We start from the raw sequence: 23,710 nt of genomic DNA, 5'->3' as shown, positions 1-23,710 counted from the left end.
CCTATGCATGTACATTAGTGGACCACATTTCTCCATAGTTTATTATTCTGATTTAAAAGATGCTTTGTGATGAATATCATTGTCTCATTTTCACTTATTAAACCTGTGTTTATTTTGAAAGATGTGTTTGTTGATTTACATAGAAATAGAGTGCAAAATCACAATATTACTCCCTTTTGGAATATTCATACAGCATAATTCCATCTCATTTATTTATAAACAATGAGAATATTGAATAATTATGATAAGTTAATTCTTATAAAATGATTATAAATCTATGGAACAAGAGCTTGGTAATATGGCATTTCTTGATTCATTCTGCAATTTTCATTATTAAATATACTACTAATTTAGTGGAATGAATATAATCTAATGTTTTAAAAAATCCTTGAAGTTGGAGATAAATTTATTCCAAAAGACATTTCCCGCCATTTCTTTTGATTTATGACAGTTTTAACCAACAAAGACCATTTTTTCTTTTAGTAATTGCTTCCTTTTTCTGCTTTTGGTACTATGAATTGAACACATGTCTAATTTTAACACTATCAGTATAATTTGGTGACAAACAATTCTATTCATCCGTTGTTTAGATCTGATGGTTAAACAATTGTACCATCTGAACGAAAGCATCTAATGCATCTGAGAGTCCTTCAAATATAAGAAGCTGACAAAGAAATTATATAAATCACTGCCACTAAATACATTGTTAAAAATGTTCCTGTGCGTGTGTGTGTGTTTGCATGGTTTTTTTCATTATACTTCTAATGAACTGTTGATAACATTATTTTGATGGCACTCAGTCTAGTTCCAAGCAACACTAGTATACCCTTGCAGTTCTGAATAACTCAACATGGACAAAAAAACAGCACATTCAAGTACATGGCAAATGCAAAAATATCTTCTTAACATTAAATTTATGATCTGTTCAGAAAATACATTAAAGAAATTCTACAACAACAGTGAAATTGAAGTTCAGTTAAAATTGGAGAGAACTGGATTTTAACCATCTGGAAATCTCAGTCAGTGATAAATGTTAATACTACACCCAAAACAAAATTCCCTTGAATTTCGTACATATTGATCTTTTGTTTTCAAAATTATTTTTAAAACAGTATAATGGCATATGTCTAGACTTTGCCTATTGTCAATTGGGTCAATGCTCCTTGGATTCTATTCTTGTGGCAAAATTTCATTGTATAAATATGTCATGTTCACAGATATGTCTTAGTCATTCACTCAATATTAAAAATATAACTACTTTTATTACTTTTTCTAAGATGATGGTAGCAAAAAGCAATATCCATAAACACTGCAGAATACAATGAGTTCATATTTAGAGTAGCAATGTGAATTTACCAACAGCACAGTGAAATGACAGGTGCTTTCTCACTCATAAGTTGTATCTTCATTAGAGAATAATTAAGATGCTTATATGTAAAGAATCAATGACAGAACTACTGTCTGATTTACATGAAATAAGCATTAACATCGAGCTTCAGCCATGTTTTAAATATGCAACAACTATTTGAAAAGTTCTACACAGATTATAGCCAGTCTTTGTCTTGTATCAAAGTGATTTTTTGTAGGTAATTTGTAATGGCTTTGTGTAAATCTTGCATTAATTATTTTCTCTTTGTTTTCTTTCCCACTGTCACTTTTCTTTTTCTTTACTTTCATGTTTGTAACTCTACTCTTTTTTTCCTTAATTATTTTATTCTTATTCTGTTTTCAAAAACAACTTCCGTCATACAGATAAATGCTGTGAAGCGAATAAAGGCGAAAATGGAAGCCAGTCATGGCAGCTGAATGCTGCTGGGTTTTCTTTCATTATAGCCCTCAGTTTGTCTTGGATGTTTTAATGTTGTTGTTATATGGTATTTCCTTTCATGTCCTGCAAATTGACAAGGCAAATCTGAAATAATGATGAAAGCTTTTCTATGGTTCAACTAATTATGCATGTATTTCACTCATAAACAATTAGACTATTTTCCTTTCCCCAAATTGTCAACCTTTAAAGTAATAATTTGTCAGAAAATTGCTGAAAGAAATAGAATCAGGATTGTTTCTTCCATAACTTGCTTCATTCTGAAGTTTCCTTTAGTTTCTAAAGTTGACCTTGTTAAATATCACTCTTACTTGGAACTAACTTAAGCATTTGCTACCTCTAATTTTCTCTCATTTGATTATTTTGCAAATATAATTAAAAATCCATGACCATACATTGTATTTTATTGTGTGGAATTATGGAACTTTTATGTTGGTTTTGTGATTCTTTTAAATGTAAATTTCCAACTTTATGGACATTTATAAAATTTCATGGTGTTTACCATTTATATAAAACAAAAGCTGATAGCTTTTCCTATATTAAATAAGTATCCTTACTGTGCTGCCTATTTTCATAAAAATGAAAGTTTTCTTCCATTAATTTGACCATCAATTTTAAAATATCTGATTTAATAATTTAAATATGAATGTGTTTAAAATGTTGCACCCTGTTCACTGCATATGGATTGTGCTGTGAGTTGGCATGGAGTATTGATGTTCTAACAACAGATATGTATACTTATTTATTAAATCTTCCTGGACATATAGAGTCAATTTCTTTGCAGAGATCAGAGAGAGAAGCAAATATTTTAGCTACTACTTGCAAGAGTATGAAATTGAGATGAGGAGGTATTACTACATGTTTCAGAGGAAGCTGTATTTGAGGGATTATCACAAGTAATGATTTTAGTGTTCGATTTTCATTCATTATAAAATAAGAAAACCATTTTGTGTTTTTCATTTCCAACCACACCCGAGCAAGTGATTCTTACTACTCATTCAGGAAAATTAGAAAGCAACCAGATTTATGTATGTGCACAAGAGTGACCGTACTAATGTGGTAAATTAAAGTGTTGGATTCACACATGGGCTTTGAGATTCACACGTGAAAAACTATTTACTTTCTTTCATGAAAGTATTCTTTTACTCTTCAAAAAATAACTAGAGGTTCCTGTTATGTAAGATCTAAAGCTAGACTTCTCTTTAGTAGCCTGTCTTCTTTATCTATTCTACATAGTGCTGTCTACTGCTGTCCTTTTTTCTTTTCACCTAGCAATAGACCTTTAGAATGCAGGAGTGTCCCATACATAGATTAAACATGCTTCTGCTTCCTTCATTGCTCTTCCCCTGAGACAAAGGAATTTCCAGACTTAATGGTTTGGGGAATGTTCTGTTTTTAAAATAACCATAGCCAACTTTTTCTAATTATTAAGTAACCAATTATAAGTGCATATTATGTCTATTTTTGGAGGAGATATGTAGATTTGTTGGTTACTAATACGTAGAAAGTGCTAGGAAAGAAAAGAGTTCCAGTAACACTTCAAGGGACAAATTTTCCTATTTACTGTAATCTGCCTGGATCTTTTCCACAAGAAAGTCAGGGAGAAATTATTTAGACCTGTATTGAAAGCAACATAATTTTGTGGAGAATATGGAATATGTCTTTCATAAGATAATAGAGTTGATTTTTTAATTTAATATTCTATGACTCAAGGTCACTAACCGTGGTATGAAAAATACTCAAATTCAAGTTTCCATGGTACCCAAAGTGATATTTTGACAGTTGAGAAAAGATTCTACTTAAAAGTTTATTATCTCAGCATAATCATTTACATTTACTAAATTCTTCTTTATTCTTTGTAAACATCTAAGTACAGATGAACTTTTTTTTTTCCTGAACATTTTTTTAGGGGTGGGGAAGAGCAGAAAGGGAAAGAGAGAATCACAGGCAGGTTATAGGCTCAGCATGGAGCCCAACATGGGGCTTGATCTCACAACCATGAGATCATGACCTGTGCTGAAATAGTAGGATGCTTAACCAGCTGAGCCACCCAGATGCCCGCAGATCAATATTTTAATCCTGAAATGAATAAGTCATATTTCATTTGACCAGATTTTTATTATTAGAAAATCAGTTATTTTGCAGTTGTGAGATGTGCATAAATTCTTGAAAATAGATCCTCAGCTTAAAAAACAGGGTCTATGTTTTACCTTATTTATACAAGAAATAGGAAAGCACAAAATTCTAAACAGTACAGTCATAACAGTTCAAAAATGAGACCCTAGACATTAAAAATTACCTTCTCAGATTAAAAAAAAACCTTTATAAATATGTAAGTGTTAAAGTATCTTTTTAATTATCTGAGTTTTAGTTTTGCTGTATGCAACCATGTAATCTTCCACTCTAATTAGTGTCTATCTATAGGTCTAAATAAAATATAATCTGTGCCTGAAACATGTAAAATATGAACTTGTGTGTTAAGGTGAATTTTATGTTAATCATCATATATAATCAGAAATATGTGTTTGTGTCTATCGATGTATATATATCATGCCCCCAAATATTAAATCAATCCAAAAGTTTGCTTCAATCATATTACACCAGTTGTAAATTTAGATTGATTTTCTTAGGGATGACTATTGTATCTGCAGATGGAGCGTCAGGATTAACTTCTTATATAAACATGAGTATCTCTTTGTTTTTCTCCTCCCAGCTCTTTCCTGGTCTGTCTCGTTATCTCCTTTTATCATTTAGTCTTTCCATTTTCTCTACCCCAAACAACTCTCTGTGATTATACCTCAGATCACTGTAAGACTTGCCACTACTGTGTGCCAGGTATCTCAACAGGGTAGGCCTAGGAGATAGCAGTAAATTCTTTCCTATGAAACTTCTTACACGGGAGAATGTTGGGTCAATTGCCATTTTTCATCCTCTTTTTCCTCATATTAGTCATTGGGAATAACCATATTTTATAGATGCTATACTCATACTGTTTCCAAATATATTACACCAATGAATATGTATGCATCATTAGTGGTAGACATGAAAAAGATTAATATATCTTATGGCTTTGTTTTTTAAATTTCTTTCCTTTTTTTTTCTTAGCCTAAAGTATCTTCTGCATTTTTCAATAAATAAATAAATAAATAAATAAATAAATAAATAAATAAATTCTGGACATTGGATTAACAGTTTTGTATAATTTCACTCATATATATAAAATGAATACATGCACAAATAATTTCATTGCAAATCATTTTTACTATTTAAATATACAGAAATTTTTAAAATTATGAATTAAAAATACAAATACACAGCACTTCATAGGTTATATAATTCAAGTCAATTTATTTTTTTAATTTTTAAAGGTTTTTATTAATTTTTTGAGAGACAGAGACAGTGCGAGCAAAGGAGGGTCAGAGAGAGAGGGAGATACAGAATCTGAAGCAGGCTCCAGGCTCTGAGCTAGCTGTCAGCACAGAGCCTGATGTGGGGCTCGAACCCACGAACCATGAGATCTTGACCTGAGCCTAAGCTGAACACTTAACCGACTGAGCCATCCAAACACCCCTAATTCGAGTAAATTTAGAACCCATTATAATTTAAATCAAACGTTTTCCACATAAGAATGGCCATTTATAATATTTAATTTAAATTTAAACTATAATAAGGAAAATTCCACAGTAGTTTCAACGTATAGTTGGATTTATTATTATTCAGTTATATTCAACAAAATAGAGTATGCAAGACATAATTAATCTTTTGGGATCTGAGTGAACCCTTTTAGATATCTGAATAGTATTCATTTCCTAATATAGTATACATACACTAAGAATGGAAAAATAAATTTTAAAAATATAAATTAATTTGGTGATTTAAGATATTTATATCACTAATGCAATCATTAAGTATGTTTGGGTCTAGTTTTCAAGAATAGTTAGGTAATGTTACGTATAATAATAGTTTCAGTTTGAAGAGTCAAGAAATCTCTTTAGTCATATAAAATTATCTGAAAATTTGCACCTATTTGGTTTTGGTTTAGATATTAGTAGCATTAAGAGCTTTAAATAGTGTGTCATAATACTATGTAAATAAGTATTATAATCTTCTTTAGCTCTTACATTTTGTAATTTTACTTAATGAATAAAGATATAAAATCATGAAGGTCATAATTTAATTGTATCATCTTATGTATTTTATTATGACTCAAATCTGTGAAGGATAATATAATATCCTTTAAGCAACCTTTGAATAAGTACAAATGAAGTCGGTTTTCTCTAATTTTGGCTTATTTCCTTGCTTCCTTTCTTCTTTCCTTTCTTTTATTCCAATTTATTCTTTCTAATATTCTCTTTCTCTCTCTCTCTCCAATATTTCTTTTTATTTCTCCTCTTTGTCTCTATTGCTCTGTTTTTCTCTCTTTCCTACACCCTCCAGGCTTTGTTTCCTTCCTCTCAATTTCTGGCCATGAATGAACAGGGTGTATTTTTTCTATTCCTTTTCTGTTGGTCACTGGTAAATTTTAAAATCTTAGCATTCATGGTAGGCAATATTATCATAAAACCTTCAGAAAGGCTAACACATTGAATAGATAGCTCAAATTTGCATATTTCAAATGATTGGAGATACAAATATTCTACAAGAAGCCCTTGGAGTCATTTCAATGTAAATTGAAATTGGTAAAAATCCATTTCCAAATCAGCTGTTTGTCATAAAAAATAGTGTTATTTAATAACTATTAATACTTGATAGTTTACCTTAGAATTCAGAAGATACTAGCAAGTAAATTTTAAGAACTAACTAAACAAACAAAATATCTTTTAACATCTAATTAACCTGATCTCTTCTAGCTTAATATTTAAATTGGTAGAATTAACACTTAGAGTTAACAATTTTTAACTTTTAAATATAAAGCTTTCATATTATTTTTTTCTAATGTATTGTACTTAACTTGTTGAAGTACATAAAGGTTATAACACCATATTAAGCAATATCTTAATAAGGCAAACAATTCTGTAAACAAGTCTAATTTAAATGTTCTGAAATAAGACAGAGATAGGAGTTTAATAGCAATCCTTTGTTTTCCAGGTTCCTTTGGTTTTATTACCTAAGGCTTGGTTATCTTCACTAAGATTATAAACCAGATGAAGATTTTTGGTAGTAATCCACTCTTCCTCTATGGCTATTAACTAATTTCACAGTCAAAATTGAAAAAAAAAAGTGAGATAACTAAGGAAAACACATATGTGTAAGAGTTCTGGATCTATGCTGATCTGAACTGCAAACCTATGTCCTTGTGGCCTTGTTGCTGGACTGTTATTTTACCTAATTTTTAGAGATCAATTCATTCAAGTAGAATGAACTTTCATTTTAAGTATGAACTAACTGAATGTATGAAGTTTAGATATATTGTGAAATTTCTTAATGTGTGTATGTTCAAGTTAAATTAAGTTATTCTTTATCATTCCATTTTAACTAATAAAAATATAGAAGTTACACATTGCTAATATTGCATATATTAAGAGATGGCATCTTTTTCTTAATTATACCATATTTATTTTTATTCTATATGTGTACTAAATGGATACTATGAAATAAATCTCTTAGTTAATTTTTTAATGCAAGTTAAGTAACATCCATGATTCATGAACTTCTTTCAGAATATTTTTGTCTCACATCTTACACTGATTTTATGTATAACACTTGTGTTTTAAAGTGACTGTTTCTGATCATTTTAATTGCATTTGTTTTCATCATAGCTTATTTTCTTGAAAAAAATGTACATTATAAATGTATTGTCTTCAGTATCATCTCTTATTTAAAACCCCTGACATAATATCCAGCACTATGTGTAATCCTGTGCATGTGTTTCATAGTATATTAAATGTCATTTTATTTTCTGTACCTCTGTGTCTCCATTGTTGTAATAAAGAAAACTGAGGAAAAATTTTGTTATATGTGTTTTCTTTATTACTGGTACAAATCTTTTCTGTCTTTGTGTGTTTTCATTTCTAACTTGATCAAATCCAAGATCTCAGTGTAATAAACATATAATCATTGAACGACTTCTATTTTGGGATAAATATAGATCATCAGTAGGGTCATAATGCAAAGCTAATTTAGAAACATTACTAAGTACTGTTTGTTTCATAGTAAACTAGTTTCAGAGTCTTCTTAGGAACTTTGATGACTAGTAGGAGGCCAAAATAATCAGATACTATTTTAATAAAATGCAAGAATATAGTTAATAACTTTAACAATGCAAGAATTATAAAGTACTTTCCATGTTAGCAAAGGTTTATAAAGGCAGATGAAAAGGCTTAAAGAGATTGTTTAAATCTCCTCGGTTAATGTATTACTATAATTTACTTTAAACACCATAAGAGTAAAGTTGTAGAAAATTACTAAGGTCCACTGGTCCACAACCAAGGTATGAAACAAAAATGGCTTTGGTTTTATTTTTTAATGTGTATACTGTGTCACAGGCTGTGTGGAATGCCTTACGTGCAATATTTCAATCACTCATGAAAATCTCTGAGAAGTAATATCATTTCATATTTTAGATGAGAACAGTGAGGTCTAAAACAGTTGAAAATTTTATGTAAAGAGTCACATTTAGAATCCAGGTCCTGTGCTCTTAATGAAACATATTTCTTTTTTTGTTTTAGTACTGAATCTGGGTTCCAATGACAATTTTTTTTAATGTTTATTTCTTTATTTTGAGAGAGAGAGCATGCATACAAGCAAGGGAAGGGCAGAGAGAGAGAGAAAAAAAATCCCAAGAATTCTCTGCTGTCAGTACAGAGCCTGATGTAGGTTGATCTCATTAGTCATAAGATCATGACCTGAGCTGAAATCTACAGTCAGAAGGAAGTTTAACCAACTGAGCCACCCAGGCTTTAATATGGAAATTATTCAGTTGTTTTTATAAAGTGAAAAACTTGGTGGCTTAGACATGAATATTTCTCTAATATAAATGCCATCAAATGCTGCATTGCCAGATAAAATGAAATAATATAGAAATTACAAAAGAGAAAACGTTCATTTTCAAGATATCCATTATTTTAAGACACCCTTAATCTTTCTTATTCCACAGTAACCCACTCTCAAATGTATATCTTAAAACCCATTACATGTGTACACATTCTAAAATGAAAATTTTTATATATCTATATTTTGTTACAATTTCTGAACTTCTTTCGATCAAGTAGTTATAGAAGTTTTGTACATTGGGAGAGAAAGATTGTTAATTTTCTTTGTTGTTCTTGTTTTTATTTTTCTTGAAGTTACTTGACAATGAGATGGTATGAAATGGGAATTATCTGGGAATTTCTGGACATTTTTATACTGAAAGTCACAGTAACTTTACATTGACCTATTAGCTTTATATTATTTTATTGTTTGCTATTCTAATATTCTAATCAATACCATTATCTTACTATGTCAACAAACTGAGGATCAGAGAAGCCAAATGACTGATCATTGACTCTCAGTTTTCCTCTTATCTTTGTTTCATCAAACTGCACCAAGTCAGAGATGGCATAACTAAATTCCTAGTCTATATTTATATGGTCTTGTGTCTTTGACTGAGTTCCTTTGATTGCTTGTTGATTGCCTCATAGGAAAAAAGGCCATGTAGTAACCAACCACAGTTCCTTCCAGTAATCATGGTGCTTCAACAAGTTGGCTTATCTTTATTTCTCCAACTCCTGCATGTGGCTGCTCTCTCATGATCCATGTAATAAACTCTCAGTTTACAGCCTTAAAAGAATATCAAGTTAAATTTAATCCCTTTATGATATTTAAATATTTTCTGAAAACACTTTATAAAATGACTTTTTTACATTCTAGAAAAAGGTCATTCTATTAATATGGAATATTCTTACCTACTGTTTAATAAAAGCTAAAATAGGTATTTCCATGTCAGCATCTGTTTTTTTCCATTTTAAGAAATAAAAATAAATGGCTTCAAAACAGAATTTTTGTAATGTTTTATGCTTGCTTGCTATTTTACTGATACCTCATTTATTATTACAAAGAGAAAGATTAAAATATTTAAAAGTTCATATTATAATAAATACAGACTCCTTTCCTGCTTAAGTATGGTTAACAAAAGCAAAAATTAGCTCCACAAAGTAGCATTTGTTTTGAGGAAATCCATGAACAACAACTTTCAATTTGCTATTGTTCCTATATAATTTCACCAAGGGTAAAACCAGTTATATATGTGACATGGAAGGTTAAATGCAAAACTCTCTGATGTTCTTGAAAAATTAAAAGAAAAATACTCTTATTCACAGTGCTTATTGGTGGAAAACAGAAAAAATATTGCGGAGTTTTTATATACTAGCCCAAGACTTACTCGTCCATTAAATGTCTCAGACAAGAAGAGAAGTTTAAGAGAATAGAAATAGTTATTTACAGCAAGATCTGGTCTGGTTCATTGGTGGGTCCCATCATACAAACATAAGGAGCTGAAGATGTTTAAGACTTTCCTATGTGTTAATAATCACCAAACATGTCATTTTTTAAGTATTAAATGACATAAAAGATTGTGTATTGTGTTTATAGATATTCTCAGTGAATCCAGGTATGTTAGCCATTCCTTGGAAGATTTTAAAGGTAGGACACTGTAGGACACTGTATTTTTTTCTCCATTTTTTAGATAAATTTTACTGTTTAGACAAGCTTCAGGTTTATACCAAAATGGAGAGAAATTTACAGAATTCCCATATACTGCCTGCCCCAATACATATATAGTCTCCCCCATTATGAACATGGAGATGTGTTACAATCGATGAACTTGGATTGACACCATTGGCATCATTTTTACCAGGTCAATAGTTTGCATAAGATTTACGCCTCACGTTGTCATTTTATGGGTTTTGATGAATGCATAATGAAATGTAACCACCATTATAGTATTATACAAAATAGTTTCCTACCCTGAAATCCCTCTGTGTTCTGCCTATTCATCCCTCCTTCTCTCCTAACCCCTTGCAACCACTGATTTTTTTACTGTCTCTATAGCTTTCCCTTTTCCAGAATGTCGTATAGTTGGAATCATATGGTATGTAGCTTATTCAGATTGGTTTCCTTCACTTAGTAATAATGTGCATTTAAGGTTATTTCATGTTTTTAATGATATAATGGCTCATTTCTTTTTAGCATTGAATAATATTCTATTGTCTGGATGTATCACAATGTAGCCATTTACCCAGGGAAGGATATCTTAGATGTGCTTTTAAAATATATTTAAAGTATGCACTTATATTTTAGAGTTTAGGTATGCAATATATTACTTAGATGCACTGTATAATAATATACATGATAAGTGGCCTTACATGTTTAGATGTTTAATTATAATGATGTAACTTGATTATTTATATAACCATAATGCATAAATTGAAGTCTTTAAAACAAAACAGTGAGTGTCTAAAACTGGGAATTTTTAAAAACCAAATGTTATACATTTCTTGGGAAATAACATCATCCATATTTTTCATTTATTCTCTTATATATTTATAAAATTGAAAAGTATGTATATTTAATAATTTCATAATACAGATTAAACAGTTTAGAATTTCAACAAAAATTTGTAAAATATTATAGTTTAATACTTAGGGGTGACATCCAATTTTGCAATATAGTGTTTAAGAAAAGAGGTATTTTCTGTTTTGTGAAGAATTCCATTTTCTCTATATAGAACAACCTTTAATATTAACAGAACATAAATTTAGCCTGTTAATAGTTGAACCAAGGGATTAAAATTTAAATTTTCAATTCTTTGACTACTGTCTGTTTTGATCTTATTCATTCTACCTGAAGAAGCTTCCTTTCTTTGGTGCCAATGAAAACCTTCATTATCTTATGAGAAACACACTACATCACCTTTTACCAAAAGAAACTGAACATATATAATAAGAATATACATGGAAAAAGGAGAGAGTTAGTGACATAAGAATAAATTTGAAGAGTAACAATTTAAATAAGTAATTATGACATGTCAAATATTTTATGTCTCTTCATTTCACTCTTCCTGAGTGAAATTTCAGATAATTTCTGAAATTATCCAATGCTGATTCGATCACTAATCACTTGTAGTAGGTTAAGTTTTTTTCCTCACTACTTCAGACACCAAGCAGGGCTTGACAAGCCCGTGTGCATTATGGAAACGAGCCTGGTAGAAGAAAGGGGGAAGACTGGACAGACTTTCTGAGCTGTACCCCAGGCCCACTCATGCTCCCTTCTAACCATACAGCGGTCATCCTTAGTACCTTATGTCTAACATTTGTGTCTATCTGCTAATTTCAAACATAACATGTATGTTCATACATCTCCATGTTTGCTCACACCGTGTTCTGACTCACATAGACCCCTCTCATCACCTAGAAAGCTTCTCAGTCTTCAATGCCATTTCAGACATTATCTTCTCTATCAAGTCTTCTTTGACCACTAACTTAAATGCTTTTCCCACCTATCTGCCCAGGTCTTAATTTTGCCACGAGTAAAACAATCAGTTGCACTGCATTTAGGTTTCTAAGTTACATGTCCTACTCATCTCTTCCAATATATTATGAGTCCCCAGAGAAGAGAGTATTTTGATTATTTTTATTTTATTTTTATGACTGCTTGATGAAGTTGTTTAATAACATTGTGTGTGATACATTAAAGGATGATTTTTGCCCAATTTACCCTTGCACAAAACTATTTCTCTTAAGGACTAGAAAATATTGTGAAAAGATAGTTAATTTATAATACTGCCTTTGAAAACAAACATACATAGGAAAAGATATTCTTTGAAAAACATATAAAGTTTATATGTTAAATTTATAATTATAAATACCATTTATATAATATGCATGTTTACAATTCCCTTCCCATCACTAAATCAAAGATCTTCAATTAGCCAATTTTCCTGCCCCAAATCACATAGTAAAAACAAGTAAGCAAGTAAGTAAGTAAGTAAATAAATAAATAAAGTCTGGTTTGTCTGTGCTGCCTTCTTACCCAACCTCCTCCCAAATAATACCTCCTAGTAGGGATAGGTGATTTAAAAGGATATTTTGTTATCATTGATTATATATATGTATATATACATACACAAACACACATATATGTAAACAATTGTTATAGATGTAACAGAACATTTTGACATGAGAATCAAAATGACTAACAAATGGAGACACAGTAGTTAGTGATAGGTGATGTAAAATGTAAAATACAACCTTTACCATCCCCTGCAAAAGGAATGTAGTAGTAAACAATAATCAATACTGTTGACTGACTACCTGTGAAAGATGTGACCACTTTATTAAAATGTACTGAAATAGCTTGAGGATTTAAAACACAGATAACAGCAAGAGGCTTTGTTAATATATTTGAATAATACTGAAAAATATTGATGAGTTTTAATTATAATATTTAAAATCTGAGAATTTCAACTTTTTAAATTAACGTGTGGATGCACAAACAGTATTAAGGAACAAGAAAGCTAGGAAGTCATATAAAAGAAGCTTCCACATAAGTATTAATTAATCTCTGCTATGAACTTTTATCATTTGTTTTTAGACAATTTAAAGAGCTCCAATAAACTCAACACATGTTCCTTTAATACACAGAAAATTACTTTTTTGTGATCCTTAAAATTAATAATCTGTAAAACTGGTTACAATGCACTTTCAAATAGTATAACTTCATACAGTTATATATTTCCCTTATCATTATAACTTTTGAGTTTTAATATATTTTTAAAGATTTTAAAATTTAAAATCCCAAGATCCTTTTCCTAAAATGCAATCCCTTATAAAAGACTGCAGTTCTCTTTTCGCTGATAATACTCTTTTATAGCCATCACAGATATTACTAGCAGCACATATTTTTTCCCTTTACATTGTTCATTGAAAACTGTGTGCCAGAAATTACATGTTGTGCCCACACAGTTTTTATTCAGCTAGTTCACTAAGCAGTTAAATATCTGAATAATATGAACTTGAGTGAACTTGAAAAGTTGCTACTAAGTGCATTTTGTCAGGAAGCTGAATGATGCAAATGCTTTATCTCATGAATACTGTAAGCTCTCCAAGAAGGAACAAGATATGACAGAGTAAAAGATTAGTACACAAAAGAAGTACAGTCTTTATTTTAGGGAGGAGGTTTTGATTCACTTGCCAATAATCTTTTGAAATATATATATATATAGTGAGAGAGAGAGAGAAAGCAGAGGAGAGGAGCAGAGGGAGGGGGAGAGAGAGGGAGAATTGTAAGCAGGCTCCATGCTCAGCTGGGGCTCAATCCTATTGCCCTGGAATCCTGACCTGAGCCAAAATCAAAAGTCGGATATTTAATCAACGGAGTCACCCAGGCATCTCAAGAAAGACTTTAATTTGACATACAGAAGTATGGGAATGGCCAAAAAGATAATTTGCTATATGAATTATGGATAAATAAACAAAGGAATGGTACTAAACTAATCATGTTGAGTTCCAGCTGCAGTGAAATGCACATCTAAAACTAGAAGAATGAAAATGATCTTAAACCTCAGGCCTTAATGAAAACAGTTTATCAAAAACAACAATAAAAACACGTATAAAATTTATTTTTATGCTTCATCGTTCATAAGTGTTAGCAATATTCAAATGTGTAAGAGTCTAAAATCTAAAAAGGTTTTGAAAAAAGTCGAGAAGTTCTCATTTTTTTAAATATGTTATAAACAAATAACAAAAATAAGTTACTATGAGCAAATTGAGCATAAGGTAGTAAGTGTAACAAATGAAATAATAACACATTTGGACAGTTCTTTAGAATTTCCAAATTGCTTTCATAATACAATTTGCAAAGCATATTTTACCTCAGATATATGAGAATTATTATGTACATTTTGCCAACAATGAAACAGAATAAAATTATAATTATGATTTAGACATATCTAATTGTAGTGTGTGAGCAACAATGTATGAACAGTATATTACATTGCATCTTTCAAAGTATAAATATGCTATCAAATATGGCCTGTTTATAATTTAAATGGAAAACATATATCTTAGGAGGGTACACTCAATTTTTTTCTGGGTGTATGGGGAAGTAATTTAAAATGTGGCTTAGAGGGGACAAAGAATATAACATCCAATTATAGTTGCTTTTAAGCTTGCTGTTTGATTTTTAAATGTGTTTAAATTAATGGAAAATGGTATTTTTAATTCTCCTTGCTAATGCAATTTGTCATAATGTTCTCCTTCTTTCTAATTAATGCAGTTAAAGGGGTATTAACCAGACATTGGAAACCTCAGAAGTTCAAGCCTTTGTTCAAACAGGGAAATTAAATAGGAATCAAAATGGACTGGATCCATCAATTCAGAATGACTGTCAGGCACCATAAACGTGGGAGACCTGTGGTCATGACACAGAAGAGAAATGTGGTTTCTGGAGAAATGGAAATAGTGTGACAATGTTCTCAGATAATATCAGCGGTTTTAACATTTCCCTCTTTAATAGTGAATTTCATAATATGAATATATCAGAGTTTACTTTTTCTCTATTTGTGATTACACCTATCAAGGTGATCTGAAAGTCATGTTGTTTCAAATATAAAAAAATAGATATTTGGAATCATTTTTTTCTAAATACCTAAAATATATGAATATCACATTTACACCTGTCTTCTGATTCCCCATTTATTTGACTGAGAGAAAACTATCAGGTCCAAAGACAAATCTTACAGCATTTAGGTTCTGGTTAGCAGGGCTGGTATTCCCAGTAGGGGATAGGAAGTCTTGTAAATGCGTAATAAGACATTTCTATACACAACTCCATAAGGTTGGGAAATATTACATTTTCTTTCTTAAGAAGTGGTTATGTCAAGAAATATAAAAGATGCGGGTTTGTGTGTACCAGGGGAATATAGTAGTTAGACTTTATTTTCAATATCCCCAGTGTTTTTTTTTAAATTGTGAAGCATATAAAAATTTTTTATCTTTTTAAAAAATTATGTTGTTGAACTAATCTAGATGCTTGTTTCATTTCTATACTTTTGCTTTTTCTGTTACAGTTATTTATTCTTTGCTAATCTGGGGGATCCTAAGGAAAAAAAACCACATAAATTTAATTTACCAATTTAAGTCTGTAATAACAGGTGATTTTTGAAAACAGCTTGCGTCACATAAGACAACAGGAAACTGTGAAATCTTTGGGGATGGTAGTTGGTCTTGAAATTAGTGCAATGTCTTTTTCTTTTTAAAGGATATATTCCCCTAGAGTGTGCCTTCTTTCATGCAAGATTACCACGACTCTAGTGAAAGCCCTTACTATTAAATGTATGCCCTTGTTAGTATAAAAATCTTATTCTTTTGTTCCTTGATTATGTTTTGTGGAATTTGACAAATGAAATTAAATGTTAGTAAGTGGTGCATCATAGTAAAAACGGACTAAAGGACTATATAATAAGTCTAAATGTTTATGTTAATAGTTATTGTTCTATTTTCACATCTATCAGGAAACCCATCTAGTTCTACACTAAGTTAGCAGGCACTCAATGAAGGTTTGTAATGCGTAAATGGTTAGATAATCTTTTTTTTTAATTCTGCAACCACAAAGTCTTTAGAAAATCCAGGTGTCTGATTTTATAGTAACTGACCATTGTGGCTCAGATGGAGCTCAACTGCAGAAAGCTGCCCACTCCACTCATCACATAGCACACCGACATATACATGTAAACATTTATGTACGTAGAGTTACACACACATACACATACATAAATCACTGGATATTTGACAGTGAATTTCGTAAACAGAATATAAGAATATATAAGCAAGAGACAAGTAGATCTCCTGCAATTATAGGACGGTAACACCTAGTAAGGTTACAAGAAACACCAAAAAGGGATTTTGAATGTCTTATTGTCCTTCGTACTTAAACTGTTTCATTAATGATATTTAGGAATATCTCATATGAAAATAGCCAAGGCCCTTCTGGGAGCAAACATGAAATTTCCATTTTTATGACTTTTAACATTTTTTCTTTATGTCTGTATTAATCTCTCCAACTGTGAAAGTCACTTTCAATCTATCTGGAGATTGTATGTACACATATAAAAGTATTTAAATAAAATAGTAAACTATTTAAGGAGTCAAAAACCAAGGTTAGTTATATGAATATAGTATAGTGTTTTTTGAAAAACTAGTATTATCAAGGTAATACATTTCATGTAAATTAAATCAGCCTTTTAGTTGTGAGTTAATTCTATTGGCTTGTATTGATTCAGGTATCTAATTTCTAGATTTCAGGGGTAGGAAGGGGATCTGGGAGGAAAGTTATAGAAATTCAGTTAGACTGATTCTAATATTCACTTTCAAAATAAAATATATATCAAAAAATAGATGTTTAAGTTTTATAATTCTAAAATATTTACTCTTATTAAATTCTAATATAAAACCCCCTTTTTTCAAAGAGCAGTACAAAAGGATCACTAAAAGGAGAGCTAATAGCAAGAATGTATAAATAAATGATTTACATTGTTGTACCTCATTTAAATAGTTGTTTCTCCTCTAGCAGTGAAGGAGAAAATGGATATTTTTCTGGAGAAAACTACACATTTTAATTTATTCACTCCATTTTCTTCTTCCCTGATTATTTGATGATGAATATGCAACACTGATCTAACACAGGTATAAATGATAAAAACCTGAAGCTAATTAGTCTTCATACTCATCTAATATCAAGGGCTAACCAGTGACTCAGGCCACTGTACTCCCTGGATCTCAGTTTTTTTGGGTGTTTTTTTTTTTTTTTTTATCTGTAAAGTAGAGCTGAAAACATTGTTTTCCTATGTAATGGAGTTACAAAAATGATCATAAAAGTACTATATATCAAAAGCACATGATAAGTACACTGTAAAGCTAAAAAAGAAAAGTTGAATTTAAAACCCTTTAGGGCACCTGGGTGACTGAGGTGGATAAGTTTCTGACTCTGATTTCATGTGGGTTGTGATCTTGAGGTTTTGAGTTCGAGCCTCACACAGACTCTGTGCTGACAGGGTGGAGCCTGCTTGAGATTCTTCCTCTTTCTCTGTTCTCCCCGCACTGGTACTCTGTCTTTCTGAAAATGAATAAACTTTTTAAAAAATTAGAAAAATAAAACCCTCTAAATGATTGTTATGCCCAGGTTCTATTGGTTAAAATAATTAAAACTATAATTAATTTAAAAAGAAATACTTTTCTGTATGTTACTAGGAAAATAAATCCTTACTAGTCTCCAAATCCTACTGATATAATTTCACATATGGTAATGATTTTGTTTGTGAAAAAGCCAAAGACAAATAAACTCCACACCAAAGTAAATAGATGGCAGAAATAATAAAAATAAAAACATTATAAAATGTAGTTTTCATGGTTATTGTATCCTAACCTCATGGGATATGAGAAAGTATTAGTATTTAAATATATTCATAAGCCAATTTTATAAAACATACCTTTCAAAAGAAATTAAATATATATTACATAAACCCACTTGATGTCCATCTTATCCTCGGCAATGACAAAAAATTTATTTTGGTTTTCCATAAATTAACTTCAAGTAACCTTCAAAAATTTTAATCATAAGTTTAAAAGGTATAGTTTTGTTTCTCTAGAAAAAAAAGTAATAGCTATTTTAGCATCAATATTCCTTTACCATAAGGTGCTTTACAAATATAATGTTTCTAAGAGCTTTTCTAAAGATGGAATGAAGCAGATCAATATATTGGTTTAATGCTAAAAAGGTCACAAATAAAATATTTATCATTTAAAACCTAACTAGCTAAATATAAATTAAAAAAATAAATGTGACTGTATTCTCAAGAGAATAATCAGTGTTAATAAGACATAGTACACCACGTTAGGCTGCTGATTAAAAAATATGTTTATAGTCTAACTTAACTTTATTTTTAAATTTTTTAATGTTTATTTATGTTGAGAGAGGACAAGAGAAAGAGTGCACTAGCAAGGGCGGGGCAGAAAGAGAGAGAGAGAGAGAGAGAGAGAGAGAGAGAGAGAGACTCTAGCAGGCTCGGCATTGTCAGCTCAGAGCCCAACCTGGGGCAAACTCACGAACCATGAGAAAATGACCTGAGCCAAAATCATGAATCACATGCGTAAACGACTGCGCCACCCAGGTGCCCCCAGACTAATATAACTTTAGATGATCTATTTTTCCTAGATCATCTAAACTCTTTAGAATTTTACAACAGCAAAATAGGAGGAGGAGGAGGAGGAGGAGGTAGTCATGTTGCCAATACTTGTTAAATTTTTACCTAGTGCTGAGCGGTAAGTGGGAGAGGTAGTAAATACATTAATATATTCACAACAGTATTTCCAAAAACCCCACGACCTAGTTTGTGATTGTTGTTTTTTTCACAACTGTCCTCATTTTAATAAAGTGGCATCTCAGCCACAGAAAAGTTAGCTGCCTCACTCAGGGACGAACAGCAGTATATGACGGACCCCAGGTTCAGTCAGTGCATTTGAGTAAAAAGCCAATATTTTCATACTTTAAAAAGGTTAATGAAGATTTAATAGATAGATTATCATTGATCTGTGGGATTTATTGCCTAGACTTTTCTGCACATGAGAGGAACCTAAGAAAAGCGGAAGAGGAGTGACTAGTTTAAAGTGTAAGGGCCATTGAGCCAGTAAGCCTATGGGGCTCATGCCCAATCAGATATGTATTTTTCAACTCATCTTTTCTAAGCTTTGGTTGATGAATCAAATGTGGTGTATCAAAATGAATTCCTAAGCATTTTGAAAAAAAATTGGCTTTATCTGTAATCAAAGAAATTCCACAGGTGAATTATCTTCTTATACTCTAATTGTACACTTCAGGTAAGAATAACTTATATTTGAAAATGGACAATGGAAAAAATAAAAAGATTTTTAACTGTTAAAAGAAAGCATAGTTTGCTTAATATATTATTTTTATAGCATTAGGCACTAGTTTTTAAAAAATCCTGTATATACGTATATCTTTGAAAAATGATAAATAATATTTAGACTCTCACTCTCCAATTGTAATTGGATCTTTGCAGAAAGAAAAGAAAGAAATTCTCATGGTTGAAGAATACTTTGTTCCTTTTAGTCTACTCTCTATGTGGTTTCATGTAATAAGAGAATAGTTCTAGGGCGCTTGGGTGGCTCAGTCAGTTAAGCATCTGACTTCAACTCAGGTCATGATCTCTTGATTTGTGAGTTCAAGCCCTGCATGAGGTTCTGTGCTGACAGCTCAGAGTGTGGAGCCTGCTTTGGATTCTGGCTCTCCCTCCCCCTCTGCTCATCCCCTGTTCATGCTCTGTCTCTCAATCTCTCTTAAAAATAATAAACAATAAAAACAAAATTTAAAAAAAACGATTTAGAAGATTAAAACAAAGATAATAGTTCTGTGGAAATTAATAATTTCTCTGGATCTTAGTGAATTAGCTCAATGTTTCTAAAATATCACTATGTACATAACATGTTAAAATTTGGTGAGTGAAGAGACTTTTGAAAATGGCATGAAAAAATTATTTTTCCTCCAAAACAATTATGTGTTTGTTACCTGTTTCTCTTTATCATAAATAAAAAATATCATAATAAAATTATACTTTGCTTGGGCATGAGAGTTGCAAGTTTGTTGATTCAACACTTAAAGAATTCTCATCAGCAGCTTCATGGAGATGCTTAGAAGTACCTCCATGTTCTAGCACAGGTGAACAGCAGAGTCTCCGGGGTAAAGTGCCAGGACTCATGTCATAAATAGAATGATTTTTTTATATAGCATGAATTTCCTGGAGGAAAAATAAAGATTAAGTAAATGTACATGTGAGGCTCAGTCATTCTGCAGAAAAATAAACTAGGATTCAGACAGGTGTGCCATATCTAATTCAGTACCAACTTGATTCAAAATAAGAACAATGATAGTGATTCCTTTAGATTACAAATTTTTAAGTCATTATTAAAATATTGTGACCTAATTTTTTAAAATATAACTTTAAAAAACTTTGTTTTTCACATGTATTTTTTTCAAAAGTGGTTTTCATAAAACCAAGTCTGTCCCTGTATGTCACTTGCATTCCACACCACCCGCATACTTAACATGCCATTATGGTACCAAGGAATAAATGTGTTTTATAATTAAATCAAATCATTGTAATTTTATAATGTTATTGAAGCAAATGTTAACATAATTGTGTTCAATCATTTTGAATATTTCTCTAAAACTGTCTTACAATAATCTTATGTTCCCTCTGCATAACACACAGTATGCCCAGTTTAATCTCTTTCCATTGTGCTGGCTTTTGTGCCAATACTGTTATAACTGTGTAGTCTGCCTCATAGTCAACTACAGGCATAAAACCCCTGATTCACTTTCACTACCACTGCTCTTCTTGCCCTTTCTACTTTGTCAGTCACCATTATCCCATCCTTTCCCAGTCACTTCATACGTGGATGCTTTCTGCACAAGCTCAGGAATGCTTCCAACCACATGCCAAGGAAAAATGGCCCCCGTCTTCCTGACCTTTCCATGTTATATCCAGAAAGGTCCCACACACAATAGCTCTATAAAATTTTGCCTGTAGTCTAATACGATTTAGTAAAATATTAACTGAAAAATACAAGAAAACCATATTCTAAAATGATGATTTTTCAAATATTCACATACAGATATTTTATAATGTATTCTCTGTCAAAACAAAGTATTTGGAGCACACAGAATTTGCAAGTTTAAGACTCAAAACTAAAATAATTCCATATAGAACATTTATTTTATTCTCTCTTACAGGAGTTTTAATGATGATCCATAAACGATTGTGACTTTCCGACAGAGTAGAGTTAGGGATGTGATAATATTCATTATCTTCCCCTGAGGAAATAAAAAATTACTTTGGAAAGAAGAGTTACTTAAGAGGTTTTTTTATTTCCTAAATAAAGTTTGAAAAAATATTTCAAATCTTTAACATGTCAGTCGCCTAAAATATCGTTTGAACGCTGGAGAATGGGTCCCATCAATTATGAAATTGACACCTGCCAGTGACTATCACTTTTTCCTCTCTCTTTCGTTAAGATTTATTTTCAACATAACTGTCTAATCTTTCCTAATTTGGAGCTTAGTAAAAGTATTTTCTTTTATTTTTTAAGATACACTTTTTAATGGTCTTGGGCTCGGAGCCGTCATTGGCCTGGGAGTTGCCGCACTCTTGCTAATCCTGGTGGTAACAGACGTCAGCTGCTTCTTCATTAGACAATGCGGGTTATTGATGTGCATCACGAGGAGAATGTGCGGGAAGAAAAGTGGCTCCAGTGGGAAAAGTAAAGAACTCGAAGAAGGAAAAGCAGCATACCTGTGAGTATCAGACGTTTGCAGTGCATTACATTACACAAATGCCGCAATCGAGCTTGACTACTTCATTCCGGAAGCCTGTTTTCCAAGTAAAGAGCTTGACGGTAAGACTGTTGGACACAGTACTGTCTGCTTTCTAATCTTAATTAAATCTATATGACCTTCAATATGACACAGTACAGAACCAAATGCTTTTGAAAACAGACTATTAAAAATTTTTAATAGGATCCACACAAAAAGTAGTTACTGTCATGATTTAAATAAAGATGGAAAAAGGGGCGCCAGGGTGGCTCAGTTGATTAAGGGGCCAACTTCAGCTCAGGTCATGATCTCAGTTTGTGAGTTTGAGCCCCGCATCGGGCTCTGTGCGGGCATTCAGAACTTGGAGCCTGCTTCGGATTCAGTGTTTACTTCTATCTCTGCTCCCCCCTTGCTCATACTCTTAATGTCTGTCTCTCTCTCAAAAATAAACATTAAAAATATTAAATGTAGATAGAAAAATAAATAAATATAGATAGAAAGATAGATAAGGGGACAGATGTAATTGTGATTTCTTCCACCATTCTTCAGTTTATGTTGAATAAAAGAAAGACATCAACAGCAAAAACTTGGTTAAACTGAGTAAAATCATTCATCATGCCAATTCTTCCAAGTGTATGAAGTGACTACATAGAGGTTTCCAATTGGTTGTACAGACATGTTTTAGATGCCGTGCAATACATTATTATAGATTCTGAATTTACTCTCAAATCTTGATCAAAAGATGATTATATGTTAGAATTTGGAGCTCTCAAAGGCATTTCAAACAATTAGATTACGAATTCCACGAAAATAAGCAGTTGAATACTATAGATCCTTTGAATACATGACTGAATGCATGTCTCTGCTTCTGAATACAAGCCTCCTTTGTCATGTAAAAGAGCAACTATGAGACTTTAATACTTTTTGTCTCCTGTGTCTTTTGATAGCTTTGTATCCAGTTTCAAAAGTACAAAAGGCTCAATGAAAAAATAAGTTGGAGAGGGCCACCTGGGTGGCTCAGGTGATCCAGCTTCCATCCAGGTCATGACCTCATAGGTTCCTGAGTTCTAGTCCTGCATAGATAAGGGTTCAAATGTATTTGTGATTTCTTCCAGCCCAGAGGCTGCTTTGGATCCTCTCTCTCTCTTTATGCCTTCCCCACTCAGGCACTTTCTCTCTCTCTCAAAACTAAATAAAAAGAATTTTAAAAATAAGAAGTTGGAGAGCATGCACTCACATGTAAACACAGAATGTTTATATGTATAGATATAGGTGTGTTTGTAGAGATACATATATATGTATATGTATATGTATATATACATATGTGTGTGTGTGTGTGTGTGTGTGTCTGGTGTGTGTGTATTAAACCTTGCAATCAAAAATAAGCTTTCCTAAGAATTAAGATTTCCTTTACTTTTTAAACTCATAGTTATGCTGTATATGTTTTTCTAATAATTCATTATGAATATTTTTAAACATACAAGATTTGAAAGAATTTTATAGCAAACACCAATTTAGCAA

At 31.4% G+C, this 23,710-nt stretch overlaps 1 protein-coding gene across 2 annotated transcripts in view; it reads left to right on the top strand.

Moving 5' to 3' along the window:
• NCAM2 (neural cell adhesion molecule 2) overlaps window positions 1–23,710 on the top strand; it is a 500,345-nt gene that overhangs the window by 463,190 nt on the left and 13,445 nt on the right. Inside the window, exon 16 of one of the 2 annotated variants that reach the window (XM_029939114.1) lies at window positions 21,967–22,171. In XM_029939114.1, coding sequence (XP_029794974.1) covers window positions 21,967–22,171 — 205 coding nt within the window. Of the gene's footprint in view, window positions 1–1,752; window positions 2,173–21,966; window positions 22,172–23,710 lie in introns of those variants that run through there. The other variant, XM_029939115.1, reaches the window with a different exon arrangement.

Source organism: Suricata suricatta, chromosome 5 (genome assembly GCF_006229205.1).
Source record: "Suricata suricatta isolate VVHF042 chromosome 5, meerkat_22Aug2017_6uvM2_HiC, whole genome shotgun sequence".
NCBI classification, from domain to species: domain Eukaryota; kingdom Metazoa; phylum Chordata; class Mammalia; order Carnivora; family Herpestidae; genus Suricata; species Suricata suricatta.
The sequence above is the reverse complement of the archived record's forward strand: the minus strand, read 5'-3'. Positions and strand labels throughout refer to the sequence as shown.